The sequence below is a fragment of the Neolamprologus multifasciatus genome, chromosome 15 (genome assembly GCF_963576455.1).
Source record: "Neolamprologus multifasciatus chromosome 15, fNeoMul1.2, whole genome shotgun sequence".
Lineage (NCBI taxonomy): Eukaryota > Metazoa > Chordata > Actinopteri > Cichliformes > Cichlidae > Neolamprologus > Neolamprologus multifasciatus.
In genome coordinates, this window is record NC_140453.1 from 38,958,626 (window position 1) to 38,982,803 (window position 24,178).

General features: G+C 39.7%; 1 protein-coding gene across 2 annotated transcripts; it reads left to right on the forward strand.

Moving 5' to 3' along the window:
* The first annotated feature begins 996 nt into the window (after positions 1-996).
* Positions 997-18,329, forward strand: LOC146502731 (solute carrier family 22 member 6). Of its 2 annotated transcripts, none has more exons than XM_085132932.1 (10): positions 997-1,992; positions 3,525-3,628; positions 3,769-3,923; positions 4,597-4,765; positions 5,161-5,284; positions 9,383-9,489; positions 12,402-12,613; positions 12,729-12,837; positions 14,653-14,865; positions 15,927-18,329. In XM_085132932.1, exons 1-10 carry the CDS (start codon positions 1,642-1,644, stop codon positions 16,006-16,008), a joined length of 1,626 nt encoding a protein of 541 aa, XP_084989058.1. In that variant the 5' UTR covers positions 997-1,641; the 3' UTR covers positions 16,009-18,329. The 2 variants fall into 2 exon arrangements, with proteins under 2 accessions (XP_084989058.1, XP_084989057.1); XM_085132931.1 differs by having other exon boundaries at positions 999-1,992; positions 9,380-9,489.
* Positions 18,330-24,178: the final 5,849 nt, after the last annotated feature.

Here is a 24,178-nt window from a genome sequence, read left to right on the forward strand (position 1 = left end):
TAAGAAGGACGTGGGGGCAGCTATGAAAAGGGTGATGAATGAAAAGGCAGTTAGTCCAGATATACCTGTTGAGATATGGAAACTGGCTAACACAACATTGGAAAGTGAGAGGATATCTCAGGAATGGAGAAGACATGTACTGATACATGGAGGTATGCTCTGGCGAGAAGAGGAATGAAACTGTTGAGGGTATGATAGATGTTTAAGAATGAGAGCGAGACAGATGAAAAGGTGAATTCTGAAATTGGTAGAGTTTAAATATTTGGGGTCGACCATTCAAAGCAGACACAATTAATTAGACACACTGTCCACACTGACAACAGAAAAGCTCCAGTATTGAAAATATATTGATTCTTTGCAGCTTTGTACAGTTCCATTTGTTTCCATGTAACCACAAGATGGTGCTGCAATGTGGAATGAGTGGCAGTGCAGGTGGCACAGAAATGAACACTGTTAGAAGCTCTTGAAAAATTTGGCGTAAAAGTTGTTTACGCCACTTTTTCCTTCTGTGAAAGTGACGAGTAGCATTTATGTAATAGTGCCGGAGTTGTATTTCCTGCTTAGAATTCAGTAGCAGGTCTTGTACTGAGTTGCCTCTGGTCTTTTTTGATCATTTTATGAAACTACTCCTCTATTCTTCCTGAAGTAATTTCTTGTACTTCCCACTGACAGTGTCGGGAGCCCCACGCCTAATCAAAGAATGCCAGTCTTCTCAGATTACCCCTGGGAGCTCTGTTCCAGTTTTCATATAAGTTACTATGCATGAGGATTCCCCGGAGAAATAATCGCGGTTCTTTAAACTATACTATCAGCAGCACAAGCCAAGAGATGACTGGATATGTTTGGGAAGTGGTGAGCTACTAGTGATGGAATAGCATAAAAAAGCAGCTTTAAATCCTCCTTGATAGTGCTCTGAAATGGGTAATGCCTCTTTGCCTCACCACCAAAGACACCCCCCCCCACACACACACACACACACACACACACACACCGTTTGAGTCACACTAACAACAAGTTGAACTAGTCTGACAACTTAAATACAGGAAACTGCAGAGCCATGTGATGCCTTTGGGTTTTCTCATAAACAAACAGAACTTTTTTTGATCCGCATTTATTGCTGCAAGAAATGCTGAGCAAATAATTCAGCTGAATCAAGTTGTTTGTCAACTTGGAGAGACAGCCACAAATTTCTGGTAGGAAGTCAGAACGGGTTACCTAATTTATTCTTATGAAACTTTTTGAGGAGGGGCGGAGAGTCAAAAGGCAAGCAGCCCACTACACAGCAGCTCCTCCCACAGTGAGGAACCTCCTCCCTCCTGTTTTGGTTCACTCCCATCACTCGGAGGTTAGATCGCCCTCAGAGAGCTGCACACTTTCCTACAGATAGCCACAGGTTGCTGTTTCGAGTGCGGCGCAGCACAGGTGTGACTGCATATGAATGAGAGTGACTCTGCCTGTTAATCATCAGCCTGGCACAGGCATAAATTCCAGCCTTTTTTTTCATAGACATTTGACTGAAGCTTTGTCTGCTTGTGCATGTAGTCCAGCTTCATTTTAGGAGCTCTTTTGGACTTTCTGAATTAGATCTGATTAGTTATAATAAGGCAGATTTTAACTGTGCATTCACCAACAGTCAGCACAATGAATTTTGATGAAATCCTCTCTGTTATCGGAGGCTTTGGGAAGTTCCAGAAGATCTTATATGTGTGGATCTGTCTACCTCAGATCTTTCTGGCATTCCACATGCTGGTTTCAGTCTTCACCGGGGCAGTCCCTCCTCATTTATGCCGCTTTCCCAGGCTCTCAGCGGGGACTCCAGCCTCTTCAAACTTCAGCCTTCTAACCACCCGTGATGGACAACCTGACCTGTCCTGCACCGTCCCTTTAAACCACAGCAGTGCTGAATCTCTTGGCAATGGACATCCTACCGTGAGCTGCTCGGAGGGCTGGGAGTACAGCACGGAGACATTTCAAAACACTATAGTAACTGAGGTGAGTGGAAATCCAGCAGCCTCTTGGATAAACCCAGATGTGTTCAGCATGCAGATACGGAATGTGGAGAGACTTAACACTTTTATTACAATGGCCTCTGGTGACATTTGAGACAGGGGTGAATGGGGTTACAGTTGAGAGCTGGACTCATGCAGTGCAGGGCCCTCTAGGCATCCCTACATACTTGGATAATGTTTTTGAAACATACACGTGAGGGGCGGGGAGCAGCAGCAGTTACATGACCAAAATGATGTAACTGGACAGGGCACTGTCACATGTAAGACACAATTCATCTCCAGTAAATACAGTAACTAAGCAGAAAATGGAGTTAAGTGCAGTTGATTTAGGACAATTGACTCATCATTCGATTAGAAGATGTATGTCGGCCTGGAGCATTTTAGCTTTTTATGCTATAAAGGACCTCACTGGTCTGTAATGTTAGTTCTAAAACCAAAGAGTACTTTTTTAGAGCGTCCTACAAACGTTCTAGCACCTTTTGTTGAGACAAAGTTAATGAAGTTTATGAAAGGCTGCAGAGTTCTCTCTACCACAGATATCCAGTCGGAGACACTGAACAAGAGAGACACAGAACTTAAAGAATCCACCCATCCATTTCTTTCTGTTACCCAACTCAGAATCACGGTCGGCCTGGAGCCTATCCTACCTGCCATAGAGGGAGCGGAGGGGTACACCCTTGACATGTTAACTGCTCGTCGCAGGGCTAACACAGAGAAACAAACAACCACTCACACTTACGTTCACACCTACTGCCAATTTACAATCATGAATTAAGCTAACCCCACTAGCTGCATGTCTTTGGACTCTGTGTGGACAACCCATGCAAACGCGAGGACGACATGCATACTTCACACTGAAACACTTCAACCAGATGTCAGATTTGAACCTAGGGCTTCTTGCTGTGACCTTTCTGCATCACTGTGCTGCCCAACTTAAAGATTCCTGAATTCAAATTTATGGGAGAGTACCAAAACACCAAAGATAGTGATAAAATATAAATTCTGGGAGGTAGGGGGTGGGGGCGTACTTTAAAACTTTTGAATTCTCTACATGAACTTTTTATTTCTGGGTGACCACTGAAATTATAGTCAGGTGACACAAGGCTTTAACAAAGTGCAGTTTTCCTTACATATCCCTATGTGATCAAGCTCTCTCAAGGTCCAAGAGTAAAACATAATGTTTTAAATGACTCCCGAGTTCTTAAAAAAATGTGAAAAATTCATGTTAGTGCCACCACTATCATTAGACCTTATTCTGTGAGGGACATGAACGTCTCCTGCTATCTTGCCGAATTTCATGATGATCACATCCAATTTTTCTGAGATATCATGTCCTTGAGTAAAGGGTCTGTCTAGGGTGACTGTGGGTATCAATTTGTATTCTAGCTGTTTAAAATCACAGAATTGTCTCCAATCACTTGCAAAGTAAAACATTTGTACCAATGTGCCACTTTGCCTTCCTGTTTTCCACTGTTTAAGAGTTTTCATGAAACATCTTGCTTTTCTTCCTCCTAGTGGGACCTGGTGTGCGATAATGCCAGCCTGAACAATGTGGGCTCATCTATCTACATGTTTGGCCTTCTTGTTGGAGCGGTTGTGTTTGGACACTTGGCTGATAAGTAAGTTAAACATACCATACCCATTTCAGAGCACCATTGATGTGAATACAAAGTACTTTACTCTTTTAGGATTTTGTAGTGGTAGAATTTTTTGAGTGTCATTTACTGGAATGACTAACTTCTGAAATCTTTTGTTGCAGATACGGTCGCAGGATAATTATCCTTGTCAACCTAGCTAGCCAGGCTATCTTTGGAGTCGCTGCTGCTTTCGCACCTAATTTCTACATCTACACTGCCCTTCGCTTTATGGTTGGAACATCCATCTCTGGTGTTATCATGAATGCCTTTGTCCTTGGTCAGTGTCCTGCAGTGGTTACATGAAAACAGAAGTTAAACAAGATGCTAAATGTCTTCACTGTTGAAGTGTCAATAGTGCAGATAAAAATTCTGATCAGCACGATATGTTTATTATCCTTTGACCAAGATCATCAACTTATATGAATTGTTGTTGTTCAAAGGAATTAAAAGGAAGTAATTCAAAGAAAGGTTTTCTCACATTACAAAAACATGTTACATTACCTATACTGGCTAGACTGGTGTGGTTTTATGTACAGATTGCTTCTCCTTCTTTACTTTGAAGATAAATGAATGTGGTGCACAGTGCTTACAAGATTACAAAGCATGGCATTATAAACCTAAACTAAAACCTGCATTTATAATTACCATTAGATGTTATGAAGGGAGAAAATAGTTTCTTCTCTTTTAATTTAACAAGAATGAACACTTGGGCTCAACCACAGTTTTAATGGTGGCACTCTTTCTTTTTTTTTTGGCACATGCAGGTTAAATTTGTAAAAAAGTACTAGAGTATGTGTACAGTGACATTTCTAAAATAGAAAGTAGTTTTAATCAAAGACTTGACTGATGTTTTGAGGGCAGTGCTTATTTATTTATTTTTGGTATATCTTTCATACAGTATTTTGTACTGTGTGTCAAGCTTTGTGTATTAATATGTTCTTACTGCACAGGCACAGAATGGACCGGATCAAAACAGAGGATGTTGGCGGGTATAATCACAGACTACTTCTTTGGCTTTGGCTACATTTTTCTGGCCGGTGTGGCATATCTCATAAGAGACTGGCGTAAACTGCAGTTGGCTATATCCGCACCTGGCTTCCTCTTTATTTTCTACATCTGGTGAGTGCGGAGCAGCCCAGCCTAGAATTTTGACTAGTTTCCAAAAATGATTTGGTAAAAGTATCAGAAAGCAAAGAAAGAAGGGAAATAATCAACAACAGACTGAGTTTTTGAACACTGTGGTCCAGAAAATAAAACCTACAGCCAATGCTCACTGTTGTGATTTATATGAAATTCCTCACAAGCCAGTGTGGTCTTACAGAAAAACACGCTGACCTACTTTTGAATTCTTCCTGTTTGTCCCTTACTTTAATACTTTAATACTACAGTCGATAATAGCTGAATTCTACTAAGATGTTTGAGAGTTAGATGATGTGACAAGTCATAGCTTCCAATTAAGGCACCGAGAGTCAAGTATGTGTGTAAAGAACAACTATCTGTAATATATTTTTTAGGGTTTTGCCAAAGTCTGCTCGCTGGTTAATGGCCAATGACAGGACAGAAGAAGCATGGAAACTGATCCAGAAGGCAGCGCAGATAAACGGGAAGCCCCTCATTAAAGACCTGGAGATGTGTCAGGTACAGGTTAATTCTGTCTCTTACACATGAGCTTTTTTTTCTACAGCTGTCATTGTAGAATAACAAACAGCAAACACTCGAAACTGACATTGAGTGTTATGCTGACAGATGTCTGATGGTGGGCCACTAAGCCTACTAATACTAGTCTACTACTACTACTCATGGTCTTACTGCACACTAAGGTCTCTATGTCATTAAAAAACTAACTCATTGAAAAATTTCAGAGACCATAAAAAATTAGTTTGTTCATCAAAGATTTAAAAAGCTTTTTTTTTCCTACCACCAAATTTTAGGATTAGCCTATATGACATAGATCTCAGAAGATTTCAAGATTTAAAAAAAAAACAAAAAACAGTTTGTCACATTCTAAATATTTAGATACGTCTAAAGCTGAGATGATTCTGTTACTGGACTCTTCGTTCTTCATATTGGTTAGACACTGCATTTGTCTTTTTGGTCTCCCTAACATGCACAGTTGTCACGGATAATGGAATGATGCAGACTCAGTCGCGGAGCTCTGGGTGCAACGTACACAGTGCGTTTATTTACAGTGCCCAAAAAACAGTTTCAAAACACAAAGTGAAGTGCAAAGTCCAACGGTGATCTTCTCCAAACTCCCAGTGGTGTGCAGGTGAGTTCCCAAAGTGACATCCAAGTGTGTTCTCCTCCAACAGCTTAACCCCGCGGGCTCCTTCTCGTCAACCTCCAGCTCTGTATCCTTTCTTCCTACAAATGAGCAAAAACACCAAGTGAGGGGGCTAGCCGGCTAAGGCTCAGCTACAAGTCAAAAAACACTTCACTACCAAGCTTCCAGTACAATCCAGCGTCGACTGCCATCTGGACACACAGTTAAATACCTCAGCCCACAACGAAGGATGATCAGTGACAGCTGGGTGGCAAATTAGGTGCAGGTGTGTCAGCCACTGGGTAGGGGAGGAGGAGAGAGAGAGAGAGAGAGAGAGAGAAAGAGAGAGAGAAACACACACAGGCAGGTCGCCCCCGGGAAGGACCGTCCGACCATGACACACAGTACTGCAAATAAACTGATGATGTCTGGAATCCTATCAAGTGTAACAGTACCATCAGGGAGGCATCACTAAAACCTTGAAAGTTTGAAAATGTTGAAAAAACGAATACATAGCAAATTTAGAAACCACCAAAAGGAAGTGAGTAAGCATGTTTTTGTCATTTTGGTGATAGAAAAAAATAAGTTTCTCTTCCTGTCGTGAGCTGAAATTATGGAACTTGCTTCATGTTGCTGACTATGCAGTTCTTAGTATCCTTAGTAACACATGTAGCACTGGTCTTATTAACAGTCCCATCAAATTAAGTAGCTTCATTAAGTAGCTGTCCTACATGAGTGCTTAGATGATCATTATAGATTTCCAGATATTCATTTCAGCTTTAAGTAAACACCTAAAACAAAAATTGCCAAATTCAGTGAGCAACAGCTGCAAAACTGTTTTGCCAAAGCGAACGGTCTTGGGCCTTACAGATGAAAGACACGTGGAAAAATTTCCAAATGTAATTAAATCTGTCTCTCTCTCACTATTCTGGAGTGAGTTATATGATCCTTATGACAACAAAGAAAAATGGTATTATTAACTGTCACAGTGTGCGGATGCAGACTGTGTGGAGTGAAGAGGAGGGCCCAAATGCAGGCACGCAAAAACAAAACTTGATTCTAACAGAAAACCTGCCGTTTATTATGGCATTATTGAGCAGTACAAAAAATAAAAGGGCAAAAATAATTTGAAGCTAAGCAATAACCTAAAACTGGGGAAAACTTGAAAGAAAACATGAAGCATCCTAAACATGAAAAAACCTGGCGAGGACAAAATAAACATGCAAAAAACCTTAAACGTGACAACTTGGCATGAATCTACAAAGACCTGGAAATATGGCATAACGTGGCAGGACAGCAGACGATCGGACAACGAATGAATGAAGGCTCAAAGATCAAATGAATGAATGAAATGACCCGGGATCATGGCATTAACTTAGTTTAAAAAAAAAACACTTCCCAAATTTGATCCAACAGAAATGAAGTACAACAGTGCTACATTGTAGTCATGGTAATACCTGGTGGAAGAGATAAAGTCTTTGTGGTTGGTTGCTAGCCGATGTTCAGTTGCTGTTTGCCCCTGTAATGTATTTACTACTCTGTCATTTGTAAGTCACCAGTATCCTGCAAGGAGCAATTGCTAAAAAAGGTTATCTCGCCTACCTGCCCAATTCGCGTCAATAAGTGGTTATTTTCCCATCTTCACTGGAAGTTGCTGAAACTCATTGACTCTGTGTGATCTCGTTACTCCCTGTGTGAACAAGACTTAAATGGTGCTCCTCTGATGCTGATAAAAAAGGACGAAGGTGCCAAGTTGTCCCCACTAACTTGTCACTGAACGTGGATGTAGCCACTTTAACATCACCCACTGCTTTTTGCACTTTGTTTTTTGAAGCCTGAATAGTGCTGTTTTGGAGGATTAATTGACAAGGGGGTAAAGTGCTCAGCTATCAGTTTGGTTAAACTCTACAGCATTAATTAGTGCTAAGAAGCTTAATAATACTTCCAAGTCTAGAAAAAAAAGAGTTTTTTTGGTTCTGCATAGTACACTGCACAGACATGATGCCCTTAAGGTTATTTATTAAAGATGCAGTAGGCTCTTGAAAGTGTACATTTTCCTGGAGTCAGATTAGAAAAAAAGACAAAACTACAGATTTTGAAGGTGTTTTGTTTTCATCTTTTTTCCTTAATGGTAGTCTAAAAATGCAGTTTAGCTAGTAAATGTGCTCTTTGGCCCTGGGATTAATGGGGTGTCTATAATGCAGGGCATTTCAAGAGCTTTTAAATTCCCCATTTTGCATGTGTATGATCAAACGAATATGGAAGCCCGTTTCCGCCACCAAAAATACCCCCAAAAACAACTATCCATAACTCGAAATTTTGAGTTATGTTTCTCAAAATTTTGAGTTAATAAGTCAAAATTTCGAGAAACATAACTCGAAATTTCGAGTTATGAATCCTTTGTTTGTTTTTTGTGGCAGAAACGGGCTTCCATAAACGTATATACACTAATATGAACTTTAGAAATATCTGGCTTGCAGAGAGAAGTCTGCCACTGAAGTAACCCAGTTTAACATCTAAGCATCTCGTGGAGCTTTTCTTAATCTTTTGTTAGAACTGAATTTGTCCTGTAGAATATGCAAAATATAGTCATTACTTACACCTCACAGGTTTTAAAAGAAAACTTGCAAACAGAATCTCTTTTTTGTTTGCTCACTGTCATCTGCAGTTTTAGCAAAAAACATATGGAAAACTACAAAAACCACAGGTGTCTGCTCCATGAAATATCTCTGAATGTGCAGTAAATCCTTGTGTCCCGAAGGTTTATGTGAACCAGCTGCTGGGATGGTCATATAACCGCACATTTCCCATTTTTTTCATGTTACAATGCAAGAAATCACTGACTAAAATTTGAAGCCCTGCTCATGGTCTCAGACACTCACAGGTTTTGTCAAAAGTCTGTGTGAATCAATTTCAGACAAGCACACATACAGCGTCATCTGTCAGCAGGAGCCAGCCGTCTTTCACCATTACTGGAAAAGTGCACAGGCTCAGTAAAAATAAAACACAAATCAACTACTGGATTTGCACAGAAGCTCATCTCAATGTATTTTTACACCTCGTGCATTTCTTTTTTTATTCAGTGCTACTAAATATAACTGTTTCCACACACACAGCTCTGCTAACGTGCTGCTCATGCTACGCTCTTTATACAGATGTGGCTTTCCACTCAGCTGTAGTGTTGTAGGTAGGAAGGTAATTAAACACAGCTTAGAGCAGATATCATTAAAGCACTAGAAGCAAAGATAAATAATGTTTCATTACAAATGAATGTCAAGCATAGTTTTTATTAGCAGTGAGAATATTCCCTCTATGACACTGCTATTCTATTTTTATCCTCCTCTGTTATTCAGGAGCCACTACTTAAGTGGGTATCATTTAAACATGCAAACTATTCAAACAGAACTACTGAACATATTTTGCACCCTCAACCACAGACACTGATACCTATTGTCTTGCTTGTTTCACAGCAGGTCTGTAAAACCGAAGAGAAAACTGTGGCGAAGAACAAACACTCGTTCCTTGACCTTGTTCGAACACCAAGAATGAGGAAGCACTCTCTGATTGTCTTTTATCTGTGGTGAGTATAAGCACATGTTTTTTTCAGTCAGAGTCAGACTGAACACAAGACTGCTCCTGAGGGTTCATGCTTATCATCCACATCCCCACCTCTGCATGTCGGCCTTCAGTCTTGTCTGAGGCGGACCTTTTAAACTCTCAACAGGGGCTGAAGAGTCTGTCTGAAACATGGATTTAGGAAAGCAATAAGGACAAATTAGTGCTATAAGCTCAATCAAATTTCAAACAACAACAGAAAAAATGACCATGGGAAAAACAAATGAGTAAGCTTGTCTTGCTTCTAAATACTCGAGCCTTATTTATCCAGGAAAAATGTAACATCTGAACAAAATCTCCATGTAAGACCTATTTGAATTTGAACTCAAAACAAACAAATAAATCAAACTTATTTGATATACTTCATAACATGTCTGAATATTAGCACTTAGCTCATGCTAATGCCAGCTAGCTAATTTTGGTAAATCTATTTCTGGGACATAAAATGAAATTTTGGCTAGCAAAAAAAATACTGGGCTTAAAATAGACTTACAGTAGAAAGAGAACAGCTGAAATAGCAGTCAGGCACCTAAATATTTAAGGTTGAACTGTGAGCTTATCAGCTAACAGTAGTGTTGGCTTGCTAATCTATATGTAATGCACTTTGATAACATCTCTGGCACATCTAACTGTTGTCACACAGGTTGCGAAAAACAGCAAGCCACGACTAGCTGGGATGTGCAGGCCATGAACCAAGTCACAGAGGGCTTATCTATAATCAGTGAAACACTCATTAGCTCACTGGGTTAAAACAACATTAAAGCTGGAAAAACCCCTCGAGTAATAAAGCCACACCACACTGTGTGCACAGTTTTACTTTTGGCCCTAAAAAGATAGAGGAAGCATTTTGGAGTTTTGTGGCTCTTCAACATTCCCTGCAGTCTAGAATTTTGCTTTTTGACAGTTTGTTTTTCTGCCTCTAATCTGATTATGAAAAGCTACAGTGGAAATATCATTATTAACAAAACAACAAAATACAATATCAACCAGCCTGAAGGATTAGTACTCAGAACTTAAACTTGATATATCAAAGTAAATACTCCACATATAAAAAGGAATTTGCAGTTACCCTTGTCACTCAAGAAAAAAAGGAAACTAGTTTGATTCTACTTACAGTTGAGGTGAAGCATTAAGACTTATATCGTTCCTAAGGGCTAAATGTCCTGTTAAAAATATAAAGGATGTCCTGTCATATCACATTTTTCATGTCTAAGGATGAGTGCCTTTGGTTTTCGCACCACGGAATTCTCAAATGTGAATCCATCAGTGCAATATTTGCTGCAGCCCTGCTAAAATATCCATGTTTACAGACAGTTCATACTGACAGTCAGATGAGGAACAGTTAACCCTGTGTTTTTTTTATACATATTGCCCTATCGCACAAGCATCACAGTCATCAAATAGCTTTTATTGATGCATTTCCTATTAATTGAAATGCGGATGTTGCTTTAGTCCCCGTTCCTGTCGAAACACAAGATAGTCTTCTGTGTCCGAGCAATAAAGTCTTTATTTTTGTCACTTCAAGCTTTTTCCATTTGCTGTTTTGATGCTATAATCAGAATCAGCTGACCTTACTCTGCATTTCTTTCATACTGGCCACATATCTGGCGTGGATGGTGATTGCTTAATTGTACCAAACAGTGAATTGTACCAAAGTGGATTTGCAGTGTTACTCCAACTATCCTTAAATCTACTGTAAATCAGTGTGTTGTAAAAATAGTCCAGCAGGCTGATTTTTACAGCCAGCAAATGTAAAAATGATGCAGAAACTACAATATGCAGAAGATGGACTACAAAATGCACAACTTAATTCACCACAACCTGTTCTACCCCCATTGTTTCATGTGGGGCATTTAAATGAGAACCACGCATGAAAGATAAGGTAGCACAAAGCCTCCTTTTGACTTTAAAAAGCAGTTGGATTTACAAAAGAAACACAGTCTCAGTTTGTGACTAAATGAGTCACGCAAATTTGTCCCTGCAAATTCCAAAAAATCTAATAAAAAAAACAACTTATGTCTTATGCTTGTTGTGTTTGTTACAGCTGCAACTAGGAGAGTTGAGTTGAGTTTTTAGGAGGGAGAGGTTATCAGAACCCTTCGGAGGCGAACCCCACTTAGTGCTCCTCAGTAACACAGCAAAAATGAACTGAACCATCACTTATCCCTTGTGATTATCCTAAAGGCTGCAATACAGCAAAGTGCATTACTAATTTAAACCAAATTATACAGAACCTTAAACAGACTTTGATCAGTTAACAGAGTTCATAATCTTTAAAGAGCAATTCTACATTCTTCATGCAGCAACAACCTAACGAGAAGTGGTTTTCCTTCCAGCGTTGTGATGTTCAGAGATCAGTCTTGTTGTTAAAACTCTAAATATATCAGCAGGTTATGAAAAGAAAAATGCTATTACAGCTTACATTTCCATGAGTTGCTCCACTTTGTTTATGCTTTAGATTCATATTTCTTGAGTTTTCGAATGGTCAGTAAAGATAAAGCGGTTTAGTTGGCTGTGTTGGCAATTTTGCTCAAGAACTTACTCACATGCTCGCAAGATTAAAAAAAAACGGGGGTTGAATCAGAATAAAAAAAACAGGAACGCACACTAAGGGGAAAAACACTAATGAACAGAACAAGCTAAACTCTCTTACTTAGAAAACCAAGTGAACCAGCTTTGATTTGGGTTTGTTTTACACTATGTAACTTATTTTGGCATCATCCGGTAGTAACTTCAAAGACTAACAGCAGTGGGAATTATCTCATTTTTCCATGAACAACAAGTAATACGTTCAAAGGTATCAAAGGAATGACATTTGCCATGACATTTCCCTACAAGCAGAAGCATTTCTTTCTTTCTTTGCTCCTACATTCTCAGGTTTGTCAATGTCCTTGTGTACTATGGCCTGTCCCTCAACATTTCTGACTTTGGAATGAATATATACCTGACTCAGATGATTTTTGGTCTGGTTGAGATGCCTGCGCGTACAATCACCCTGTTCACCCTGAACCGCTCCCGTAAGATCTCCCAGCTAGCTTTCTTAGCAGTTGGAGGCACTGCCTGTCTGCTCACCATCTTCATCCCTGATGGTAAGAACACACACTCAGGACAGCTTAGCTGGACTGTGTATGATTAACTCTTTGCCCTACTTGTTCTAAAAATGTAGTCTATAGCTTTTCTCGCCATCCTTTTATCTTCTTTTAGATTTGTCTGTCGTCAGAACGGTCTTGGCCATGATTGGAAAGTTTGGAATCACAGCCTCTCTGTCTATTATTTATGTGTATTCTGCTGAGGTGTTCCCCACTGTTATAAGGTGAGTGTTACCCTCCAAACACCCTGGAGTCTTACAACACAAAGAGTTCCTTCACTATCTAAAGCTAAACATGTTCTGGCTAGCAATTTCACTTAAACAGGCTGTGTTATTATCAGAACTGTGGAGTCTTCTAAAGGCAGCTGCTAATGGTGCCACAAAAGCAGTTTGACTGGAGGTAGTCAGTGATTGTTAATGTATATATATATATATATATATACATATATACATATATATTTGTTTAAAAAATCGGAACATGACTTTTGGTGTTTCTTTGTTAGCTCATCCAAAAATCCACTTATTTGGCCCATGAAGAGTTCTTTCATTAACTACATCACTATATCAAAGCCTGGGTAAAAGGCTTATCAGGCTTATAGAAAGGCTTCATTAGCCCAAATACTTACCTACAGGAAACCAGGTTTTAGATGTATGGCACACAGGATTACTGGTCGAACTGTCTGCAGAGCAGTTTTGAGACTTGTCCCATTATGATTAATGTTGAAATTGTTTACATTTATTTTTCGGAAGTGCTAGATTAAATTTAATACGGCAAGGTTTAGGAAAACTTAAAAAAAATATCCCATGATACTTAAAGTATCTCACTCATCTGACTAACTAGTGTTAGTGTTAGAATTGGTTTTGCTAACGAAGTTTAGAATGTGGTTAAAACGCTGCAACTTTCCTGTTAAAAGCTTTCCTTTACATCAGGCATATCAAACGTAAGCCCCGGACAGACTTCTATTTGGCTGACAGGATGCTGGAAGAGAAGGCCAATAAAGAGTTTAACATCCCTACTTTAGATATATGAAAATCCCACAGGACTGAACCTTATTATAACCCAAAACTGACCTCCCTAACCTATATAGGTGTCTGGTGATCTGGTGAATTTAAGCACTTATAGATTTACCTTGTTGCCATAAATACCAACTGGAATTATTGAGATATCATTAAAATAATGTCTTTATGATTATTGCTGGCTGCATCTTAATCCTGAGAATGCTGTTGTCGTGCATTACAAACATGTGTTCAATCTAACGCATAAGGAAATCACTATATCTATATTAAATTGCAAGAATCCAGCTTTGTTCCATTTACTAAGATGGATTCATGCACGATTTACATTACATGTTTGTTATAAAGAGTGTTCACAGATAAGAAAGGTGGAATAGTGTAAGTGAAAATATAAGGTATACACTGCAATCTATAAATACAGAGTGAAAGTGAGAGCGAGAAAGCAGTAGCTGTAATGGAAATTAAGTGCAGAAACGACCCCCCACAGAAAAGACAAATGCCATAAAGACATTGCCTGATAGGAAATCATTAACATAAAAGATATTTTATCAAAGTTTGACCTAATTTGACCTTGAAGAAGAGGTCAGAGGTCCAAAGTAATGCAATATTTAGTATATATCATCCCTTTATGTTTAACTGTTGTCAGTGCAAACAATGGTGGTAAGAAGCATAGTTTTAAATAGCACTATTATCACTTTGAATTTCAGGTCACTCTATTGACCTTGAAGGACTGGTAAGAGGTCAAATGTGACATGATATTTTAAATCTTTATACAGTACTTTCTATATGCTGACAATACATACATACATACATAGTTTCTAAGGTATGAGTCCTTTTTTTTTTTTGACCTTGAAGACGTCAGTGGATGTAAACCACATCTTGATGGATTATTCACATGACCCAACTCCACACCCAATAGAGTTCATCAGAATTTATTCAAAACTTTATGGCATGTAGACAGAGATCACATTGATATCCATAATAAGCACCTGTAACCGGGCCCTTTGTATTCATTGTATGTTTCAGACAAAATGGGATTGGTATAGGCTCTATGTGTGCTCGCACTGGTGGCGTCCTGGCTCCCATGATGTACCTTCTGAGGGGGATCAGTCCTCACGCTCCCATGGTTCTGTGTGGCCTCTGCCCCCTGCTGGGTTCAGCCCTCACAATGCTACTTCCTGAGACGGCCAACAGGCCGCTGCCTGATAGCATTGAAGACGTTGAGGGATCCAATCACAGGTTTGACTTAACTGTTGACTTAACCTGAGCAAGATCATCATAGGTGCTGATCCTAACCCTATATTTTGAAGAAAGGCAAAATGTTCATTTTTAAATAATGAAAATTATTGCTGATCTGTGTCACTTTGATTGCCAAAACTTAGCGGAAGAGTTTGATGAGAAAATGTATATTCACATAGCCTAGGGGTAAGGTTAGGATCATCTCTGAAGCCAGTAACACAAGCAAAATGAAAGAGAACTGAAAATTGGTTGGTCTCAGACAATTTCATCTTGCTTTTGGTTAGAGATGCAAAATAAGAATGCAATGTAAGTAAATGTAATCAAATACTTGCTGCACCAAGGAGGCTACAGTGTTGCCTGGAGCCAAATCAAGAAGCAGCACTTGCATCTTTTTTGTGAGCAATTCCATGTTTTATCAGAATTATTATCTGCAGTGTCAAGGAACAGGTATGAAATCATGGGGAAGAAAAAAAGAACTAAATATGACGGTATAGATCTTTCTTTGATCAATAATTGTGCGTAAATGTACATACCAGTACGTACATTTGCTCGGCCACCAGAACTTTTACTTCCAGGAAACTAGAAAAGAAAAGTGGCTTTATATATATATTCCCTCTCGCCCCCGTGGACGGTCTCTTTATCCTATCCAAGCTCAGGTCTTCTACCAGAGCCATGGGAGCTTTTGCCTTTAGATGTTGAAGGAAACTGTACTCAATGACACATTGACTTTCTTTGCGATTTCTCTGTAGGAAAGTTGGAACGCCTGTAGGAATTAGTAGAATCAACCTCCATTGCTTCAGAACAGTTTTAAATTATTAACCCATGTTGTTTTACCTGAAAACACCCTTTTTGTTTAATTCTGAAATGTCAGGTAATTCTGTTAAAAAAAAATAAAAATTTTAAAGCATCAATACCACCAGCACTATCAAGGAGTTCATTACTTTCTTCCTCTTGCAGGGTCTATATGTGCCTGTAGATCTGAGTGCATCTTCTCCACAATTCCATGAAAACCAGCGATTTTTTATGACCTTCTAAAAAGTGCCCTCTTTTTCCTTTATTAGTGAGGAAGACAGCTGTCTTAAGCCATCCATGTTCAATACTTCTATGAAGAACATCAACATCTGCAACACCAGTATGGACTGAAACACAACCACAGACCACAGATATTCTGTGTGTTTTCTATGACTGGTCTAGTCTATGCTTCCAGTGGAAGTCATGATGAGACTTAGGTCCTGTAAGTCACCCTAACTCTGAAGATTTATATCACAATTTTTATTTCATTTGTTTTCAAATACATTTCTAGGTCAGTGTGTTATATTAGATTTTTTTGTTGTTTTGATTTGGTCTCACCAAGTGTTATACATTGTAAAGGTTTATTCTGAAATCCATTTGGAGTCCTTAACAAGACACTGGTGCCATGGCAGATGCACTCAATGAAAGATTTGAACAGTCACAGCACCTGTTTGCTACATTAAAGCATACCTGAATATTTCTGCTAAAGTTTTTTGAACATACTTTCATATTACATGAGTGTGACTGTGAGCACATACTGCTTGGAACATGCTATTGAGAGATATATGGCTTTGGACTTACAGTCTAGAAACTATTTACACTGCTTCACTTGTTCCACATTTTGTCATGTCACATCCTTATTCCAAAATGGATTAAATTAATTTTTCACCTCAGAATCACACAAAAGCAAAGGGACAAATTGAAGTTTGCTTCAAATTCTTGCAAATTTATTAAAAGTAAAAAATAAATAAATAAAACATGTCAATAGGTATCCAGCTCGGTACTTTATTGAAGCACCTTTGGCAGCAGTTACATCCTCAAGTCTTTTTGAGTATGATGCTACAAGCTTGGCGCAGCTTTTTTGAGCAGTTTCTCCAATTCTTCTATGCAGAACCTCCATCTAGTCAACTGAAGAGTTTCTCTGCACGGTGGTTTCCTCCGGACATAATGTTTGGCTTTTAGTTCAATCCTTGTTTCAGCAGACCAGAGAATTTTGTTTCTGGTGGTCTGATTTAGCAGACTCAAAGTAGGCTGTCATTTGGAGTGGCACAGGTCTTTCAGGTCTCCATAGGTTTCATTTTGTCATTACAGGGTATTGTGTGTAGAATTCTGAGGTGAAAAACGAGTTTGATCCATTTTGGAATAAAACTTTAAAATTACAAATGTGGAACAAGAGGAGCACAGGAGAACAGGATGCACAGGCTGCACAGTAAAACTGCATTAATGTATTATGGTTTTTTGTTTGGTTACGTTGTGGCAGCTCAGCAAGGTGTGGATGCAACGCTAACATGGCATTACCTCCAAAACTGTTAGCAAACAGTTGCTAGTTTATGCTGATATAATGTAATATTGGCATTGTTAGCACATTAACATAAGCAATTAATTACATCTGCTTGATGAATGCCCAATATCCAAAAAGAGACTTAAAGACACTGTAGAGCATGGATGGGCTATGAAATACAATGAATTCATGGGTTTATCTCTATAAGTGGTCTGTTTCTGGTCTGGTGTTTGGTCTGCAGTTTTAATTATTGCTGCGTACATACACAGGCACGTACGTAAGCTTACTTTAACATTGTTTTGTCTTGGTGAAGTGAATGCTACAGTATGCAGTGAATTTTTTGAACAGTGTTCTAACAGTCCTTTATAAGCAGTTTGCACAAAGCCAGTTTCATTTAAAAACAAAAATCCTAGTTTGCTAAGGAAGAAGTAGTGCTAGTCTATGGTCAGTGTCTTCATAGAATAATGGTGTGGGAAATGTGGGAATGGGTGATGTTAAACTGCACTCATGTTTACAGTAAGAAGCAACAGCAGCAGCAGCTGTGTTTGAGGAAACGCTGACACTTACTGGTGAACAGTGAGTGTCACATCGGTTCTGACAGCTTAGTGACAAATACTTGAAACACAATATTCAAACATTGAAATGTTTTGTAAGGCTCTTACATGCATTTATATACAGCTACATTGTTTTTGTGTATTTTTGTATTGTTTTGACTTTGCAGAAGAGAAGTCTGAATGAAGCTGTTATGTTTTTTACTGTCTTTGTTTGTACAATAAACGTTTGTTTGGGGAATTTATTCTGTGAAAACTCATCAGTCATTAGTAAGAAGTGGAACAAATCATGTAGGAGAACTAGCAGAAAAGGTTAGAAATGAACCCTTGGCTAATGGTTTGACACATAAGACTTTCAGAGTGTTGCTGGAAGCTGCCATCAAAGAATGATTAAGATTGAAAACAACAGCAACAACAACAATTTTTGCCAAAAAAATATGCTACATAGAAACCTGTCAAACAGGTTCAGTGACTACTCTTGAATGAGAAACAATAAACCAGTAATCAATATTTACATAATATACATTTTCATTCATTGCCAAAGTCTACTTATTCTTCTTAAGGTTAAGTTTTGAGTGAGCATGGTGGCAGGAACATAAGAAGAGCCGCAGACACTTAACCTCTTAAGCCCCAACGCCCCCTGATACGGGGGCAAAAGGCAGGAGATCAGGTAGGCATGGGGCTTAAGAGGTTAATATCCTAGTTAATTACTAGCACTAATGTACTAATGACTCTAGTTAATTGCATTGCACTGCATTTATTTTGAAGGTAAGGGATAATAAGGGAGACTAAGACTTTAAAATCTATCAATATTTTCTTCTGCTTCTTTCATGCTATTACTTGGAGGAACATGGGGTTCATTCATGCAACATGTGTATTTTATACAATTTCAAATATCTGCTGTGAAAACCATCTATGAAGTAGTCATAAATAGAGATCTATAAAGAACGTCCAGAAAATAAGAGTGTTTTTAGGCCTTTTTCTTATCACTGGGAGAAAGATTTGACTTCTTGTTTAAAGAGGCCTGCTTTTCCATTGGAAATTAGAAAAAATGGAAAAATGACTAAAATAAAAATAAAAACTAGATCAAACTAAAATAAAGGTGCAGCTGTGTGGCTGGTAGGATAGGCTAGAGTCATTAAGAGGCCAGATAACATAAGTAACAAGAGCTAAACACACCTTTAATAACTTAACTATGAGCTCCCAACAACAGAGAATGCTTACTACAACAAATAAAGACTCAGTCCAGAAACACAAAAAAGTATTTTTAACACAACCAGTATTGAGACTGTGAAACATGTTCCTTCTGAAATAGTTGTATTTGTATTGTAGCACACACTCTACCCCTGGCAACTAATTAAAAAATATATTATTGTATTAATATTATATATATATATATATATATATATATATATATATTTTTTTTTTTTTTTTTTTTTTTTATTTATTTATTTTTTTTAAAGAAATAAGTGAAAATCTAGAAATAAGAAAAATAATCAACTAAATCCAAATCAAAACCTAATAGCTGGGGTTTAGACCATGGCCATAACGAGCTGTGAAGTCAAATAAGTAATTAAGAAGTAAAATAAAACTAGTTGACAGTAGAAGCCTTGTAGATTACCTACCACCAGAGGGCGCAGTGATGCAGTCAATTAAGCTGGTGTTTCTTTTACATTACATACATCAATATTAAAGGAGAATATTGATTGAAACCAATAAATATTTTTTTAAATAATTACTTAAGGCTTTTTGTGTGTGTGAGAAGCCCAGACCTCCCTCTCCCCAGCCACCTCCTCCAGCTTGTCTGGGGGAACTCCAAGGCGTTCCCATTCTAGCCAAGAGATATAATCTCTCCAGCGTGTCCTGGACCAACCCTCTGATTAGCAGTTTACCTGCTCTACCTTCTAAGATACAGCTACAGGTTTAATTAACCTGTTAACATGAAAGAAAACACATATTGTTATGTGTTGCAGTGTACAGCATCATTGTATGAGGTGTGAAGGATTAACTGTATCAATCCTTATAGGAGCAGAATTACATGAGTCTGTTACATAAAGTGTTCCACTAACGGCTCAGTAAGTGATGTTATAGTTACATTATCCCTGGCCTAAACACATGTGTACAATAATTAGAATACCATAGTCACTACTGCAGATTCGTACATAGTATACAGAAAAATAAATCTATTTTTGTTTTTAGTACAGAAAACACTTTCATAATTAAAATATATTCTGACCACTCTGATAAAGCAGCCTCATATGTAACAAATTATTTAAGAATAAAGCTCAAACTGTGTTATACATCAGCTGTCTTTAGTCTGTGCAGAACTAACTGATAGAATGATAGAATTATGAACAAGTTTAGCGTGTGCACAACCCTTAGTATGTTAGCTGTTTATTGTCCGCTCACCTTTTTTTTTACTATGTGTTCATACATCACTCTGCATTTAAACATTAGTTATTATTAATCTCCCTCTCTCACTTGTCCTCAACATGTCTTTGTCCTGTCTTTCGCCCCTCACCCTCAGCCAGTTAGGCAGATGGCTGCCTCTCACTGAGCCCAGTTCAGCAGGTTTCTTCCTGTTAAAAGGGTGATTTTCCTTCAAATCGAAAACAAAACTTGCTCATAGGGGGTCATCTGATTGCTAGAGTTTTCTCTGTACTATTGTGGGGTCTTTACCTTTCACTATAAAGCATCTTTAGGCAACTGTTGTATTGATTTGGCACTATATGAATAAAATTGAATTGAAATTGAATTGATCTGAAATTATTAAATGTTCTTTCTGTGGGAGACTTGCAGTCACTACATGTGTTTGGTGAGCTTCATATCCACAATGAGTGATGTTGCAGAAGTTGTGAAAAAAGTTGTTTCCTACTGTATTTAAAGGCTAGAAGACATCTATTCAGTAAGAGAGAAAACACAAAAGCATCCTCCATGCTATAGCTCGTGAAGCACTCCATTGTCTATACCAGGATCCCGTGCCAGTGCTGAGATAGTGAGGCCTGCAGCTGTGCCAGTGTAGCAGAACTCCTCTTTTCCCCAGTAGTATTCCATAACTACTCAGTTTCTATTAGACACATAAGTGCTCTATTCCATAAGTAAAGCATTCATGTTTCTGAGCCTTTGTGAAAGATAAGGACAGAGCAGATGAGGGTTCTAGGAGTGTTTGGGTCAGGACAACACCCAATTAATAATATCAACAAACAAGCAGGCCAAGCCTAACCAGCTAGCTGTAACTTATTTATGATGCCTGAATCTAGCCATGGTTAATCTGCAATGATGCTGGGAAGGGTGAACTAGGGGTGATTAGTATGTACTAATGTCTACAATACTACACTTGTGTATATTAGCATGAACTGATGCAGCTGGAGCATTATAATGCAAGGGTATTGACAGATAAAGTTGTTGTAGTATGACCCGACCATACTGGATTTTGGTGACTGTACATCATGTATAGTCAATGTAGTGTCGCAAACATGTTAGGTGTGGTTTATTATCTGAACTAGTGACATTGTAATGCAGTCATAAACAATTGTGACATGACATACTTTTATGATGTTACCAAGACCCCAAAAATGAGACACTGAACTCAACATGCCATTTACTCTAGTCCCCTTGCTAAGATAGGTGACGAGCAGACAGACAAAGGTTCCTTGGTGTATGCGATGTCAGGGCTGCTTACATAGAAGCATGTAAGTAATGCTCAGTGTGTTACTCCATCCTGCCAAACATGAACAGCTGTAGGATATAAGTTAAAAGGAGCTGGCAGAGGGTAGAGTGGCTGTCATCACTGACACATCAGCCTTAAGACATCAGACATCAACTGGAAAGCAGAAACCTAAATAAGATGAATAAGAAAAATGTACCCTCTTAGATGAGCCCTGGCTAGATGTTGAACAGGCACTATGCAATGATCTAGAGATTTCAGACCTACCATTTATTAGCTCAAACATCAAAAGACATGAATGCTTTAAAAGCATCAACATCAGCTTTTCTCTGACAGCATGGTGGGAGTTTCTAAAAATAACGGAGTCTTCATTAATCCCATGCAAACGTACACCTATCTGGAATAACCCTGACATATTACAAAACAAAAATATGATTAATTTCCCAGAATGGAGTTGTAAAGGAATTAAATACTTAGAACATATATTAGAGGGAACAGAATTTATTCCATTTGACAGACTAGTTACACAATATGGGATCAACAAGAAAAGATTTTTAGAATATCAACAAATTAAATCCATAGTAAAAAAGACAATCCTCAGTCAAGTTGAATTACAAACACCACCAAGTGTGGTTCAATTTCTTACTCTTAAATCCCCCAAACTATTATCTAAAATATACAGAACACTTTCTAAAATAGATGAATCAATATCCCTTCCTATGGCAAAGTGGGAAGCAGATTTATCAGTCAGCTTAGACCAAAACGTCTGGTCTCAGATTTGCTTAAAAACCTTTAAATTGATTAAAAATCCCAATCTGCAATTAATACAATACAAAATACTGCATAGAGTGCACTATACAGGTCATCGAATGTTTAAGATGGGCTTTACATCCGCCAACAACTGCTCACACTGTCAAGGCAATACACCAGACAGTTACATCCACGCTCTTTGGTTCTGTCCACCAGTGCAGAAGTTTTGGCACGAGATATGTGAGGACTTATCAAAGGGTCTGAAATGTAAAATTCCAACCTCCCCTTTAGTATGCTTGTTGGGAAATTTGGATGATGTCACTACAGAAATTAATACAGTCCACATGGTTTTTATTGCCCTATGCATCGCCAAGAAAACGGTCCTCATGAACTGGAAAAATAAAAATAATCTTAATTCTAGCCAATACAGAAACTATCTAATAGATCACATTAGTCTCGATATAGCCTCTGCCACCACATTAGATCAATCCCTCTGGGCTCCTTTGATCGGCTCCATCACCTAGCGGGGTTGGGGGGTCGTGGTTTGGTCCCGCCTTGGCTATTGTGGTTGACGTGGAGGTTGGGATGGGCTTAGGGCACCTGGAGGACCCCTAGAGACGTTATCCCTGGAGGGCTTAACCCGGGGGTTGTGTTCATAACCTGGTTAGTGGCTCTGGTCGCTCTCAGAGGTTGTTCTCCTCGTGGCCGCGTGCAGCGGGGCTGGAGGATGGTCTGTGCTGGCGGACGTAGGTTACTGGCCTGGTGGCCTGGCTGCCCCTGAGTGGATCCGGGGCGGGCGTGGGGGTTTGGGGTTCGGGGGTGCTTCGCCTCCGTGCTGGGGCTCTGGCTGGGCCTTGGGGGCTTCGGTCCTCGCCGGTGTGTCGCCGAGGTTGTGGGCGGGTGGGTGCACGGGGGCTCAGCCCTGGCGCAGGGGGCCTCTTGTGCATCGGCCTAACCGGGGGGCTCTTGAACTGGCAGGGAGGTTGTTCCATCTTTGCAGGAGTCCACTCTGCAGGTGGGGGAGAGACATAGGAGAGGTGGAGAATAAACTTAACCTGGGTGTCTGTGTCTTGTGTAGTCTGGGAGATGATTGAATGTTGGGGTGGGTACAGTTTCCTCTGCGGTGGGGTGGGGTGGGCTGCCCCGGGTCCTGTGGGGCTTGGCGGTGCTGCTGCCGTAGGCCCCGGTCTGGATGGGCCTGGGCTCCCTTGCCTTGGTGGATACCAGAGGACGGGAGTGCATATTGGGGTCAGCGGGGGAGCTGGCCCTAGGGAGGGACACCCTCCCCTCCCTTCTTTTCCTCCCCATCCCCGGCTGCCTCCCTCTTCCCGCTCCACCACACCCACCCACACAGGTAGGGCTTTGGGGTGCGGGTGTGTCACCAGGGTGCAGGGGAGACATTCCCCCCCCCTCTGTCCTCTTCTGGCCACCTGTGCCTCAATTTTATTTCACAACTTAGACATCCACATTACTTACACTCTCATAACACACACACACATATATATATATATATATATATATATATATATATATATATATATATATATATATAGGGCCTTGAGGGTGGGCACGTTAACGGCGTCCAGTAGACGGTCTGTGTATTCAAACCTACCTCTGGCGCCGGTGCCCACCTCTCAATTTTGAATCCATGTAGACATTGAGGGTTCTCGGGAGGGGCCGTGCTAACACCTGCTGCTCTCTGGCAGCAGCACCATGCTCTCCCTTGTTTTAAATACACTTTAGAGCAACACGCAGCAACACTACACTTGAGCGGGAGGAGGGAGGTATGGGGTCTTAACACACCCCCGTTCTCTGCTAGCCATCGGGGCGGGGGGGCTGGGAAGAGATGCTGGCTGTCCGATTGGCCTCCCTGCTGCTGCGGAGCCTGGGGCGGTCTGCTTGCCTCCACCCCGGAGGGAAGGGTAACATCTCTTGGGTCTGGGTACTGTTTCCACCTCTGGGGGTGAGGATACCTGGACCCGGGGTATAGAGTATGTTTGGGGAGTGTGATTGTGTGTACATGTCCATTTACGTTTATTCCTACGTTGGGTG

What these genes read in the sequence shown, in the direction of transcription:
- LOC146502731 (XM_085132931.1), top strand. Translation starts at nt 1,642, where the DNA reads ATGAATTTTGATGAAATCCTCTCTGTTATCGGAGGCTTTGGGAAGTTC. An exon ending in AAAACACTATAGTAACTGAG is followed by an intron (nt 1,993 to 3,524) that starts GTGAGTGGAAAT and finishes TCTTCCTCCTAG; the next exon opens with TGGGACCTGGTGTGCGATAA. An exon ending in AAGACCTGGAGATGTGTCAG is followed by an intron (nt 5,285 to 9,379) that starts GTACAGGTTAAT and finishes CTTGTTTCACAG; the next exon opens with CAGGTCTGTAAAACCGAAGA.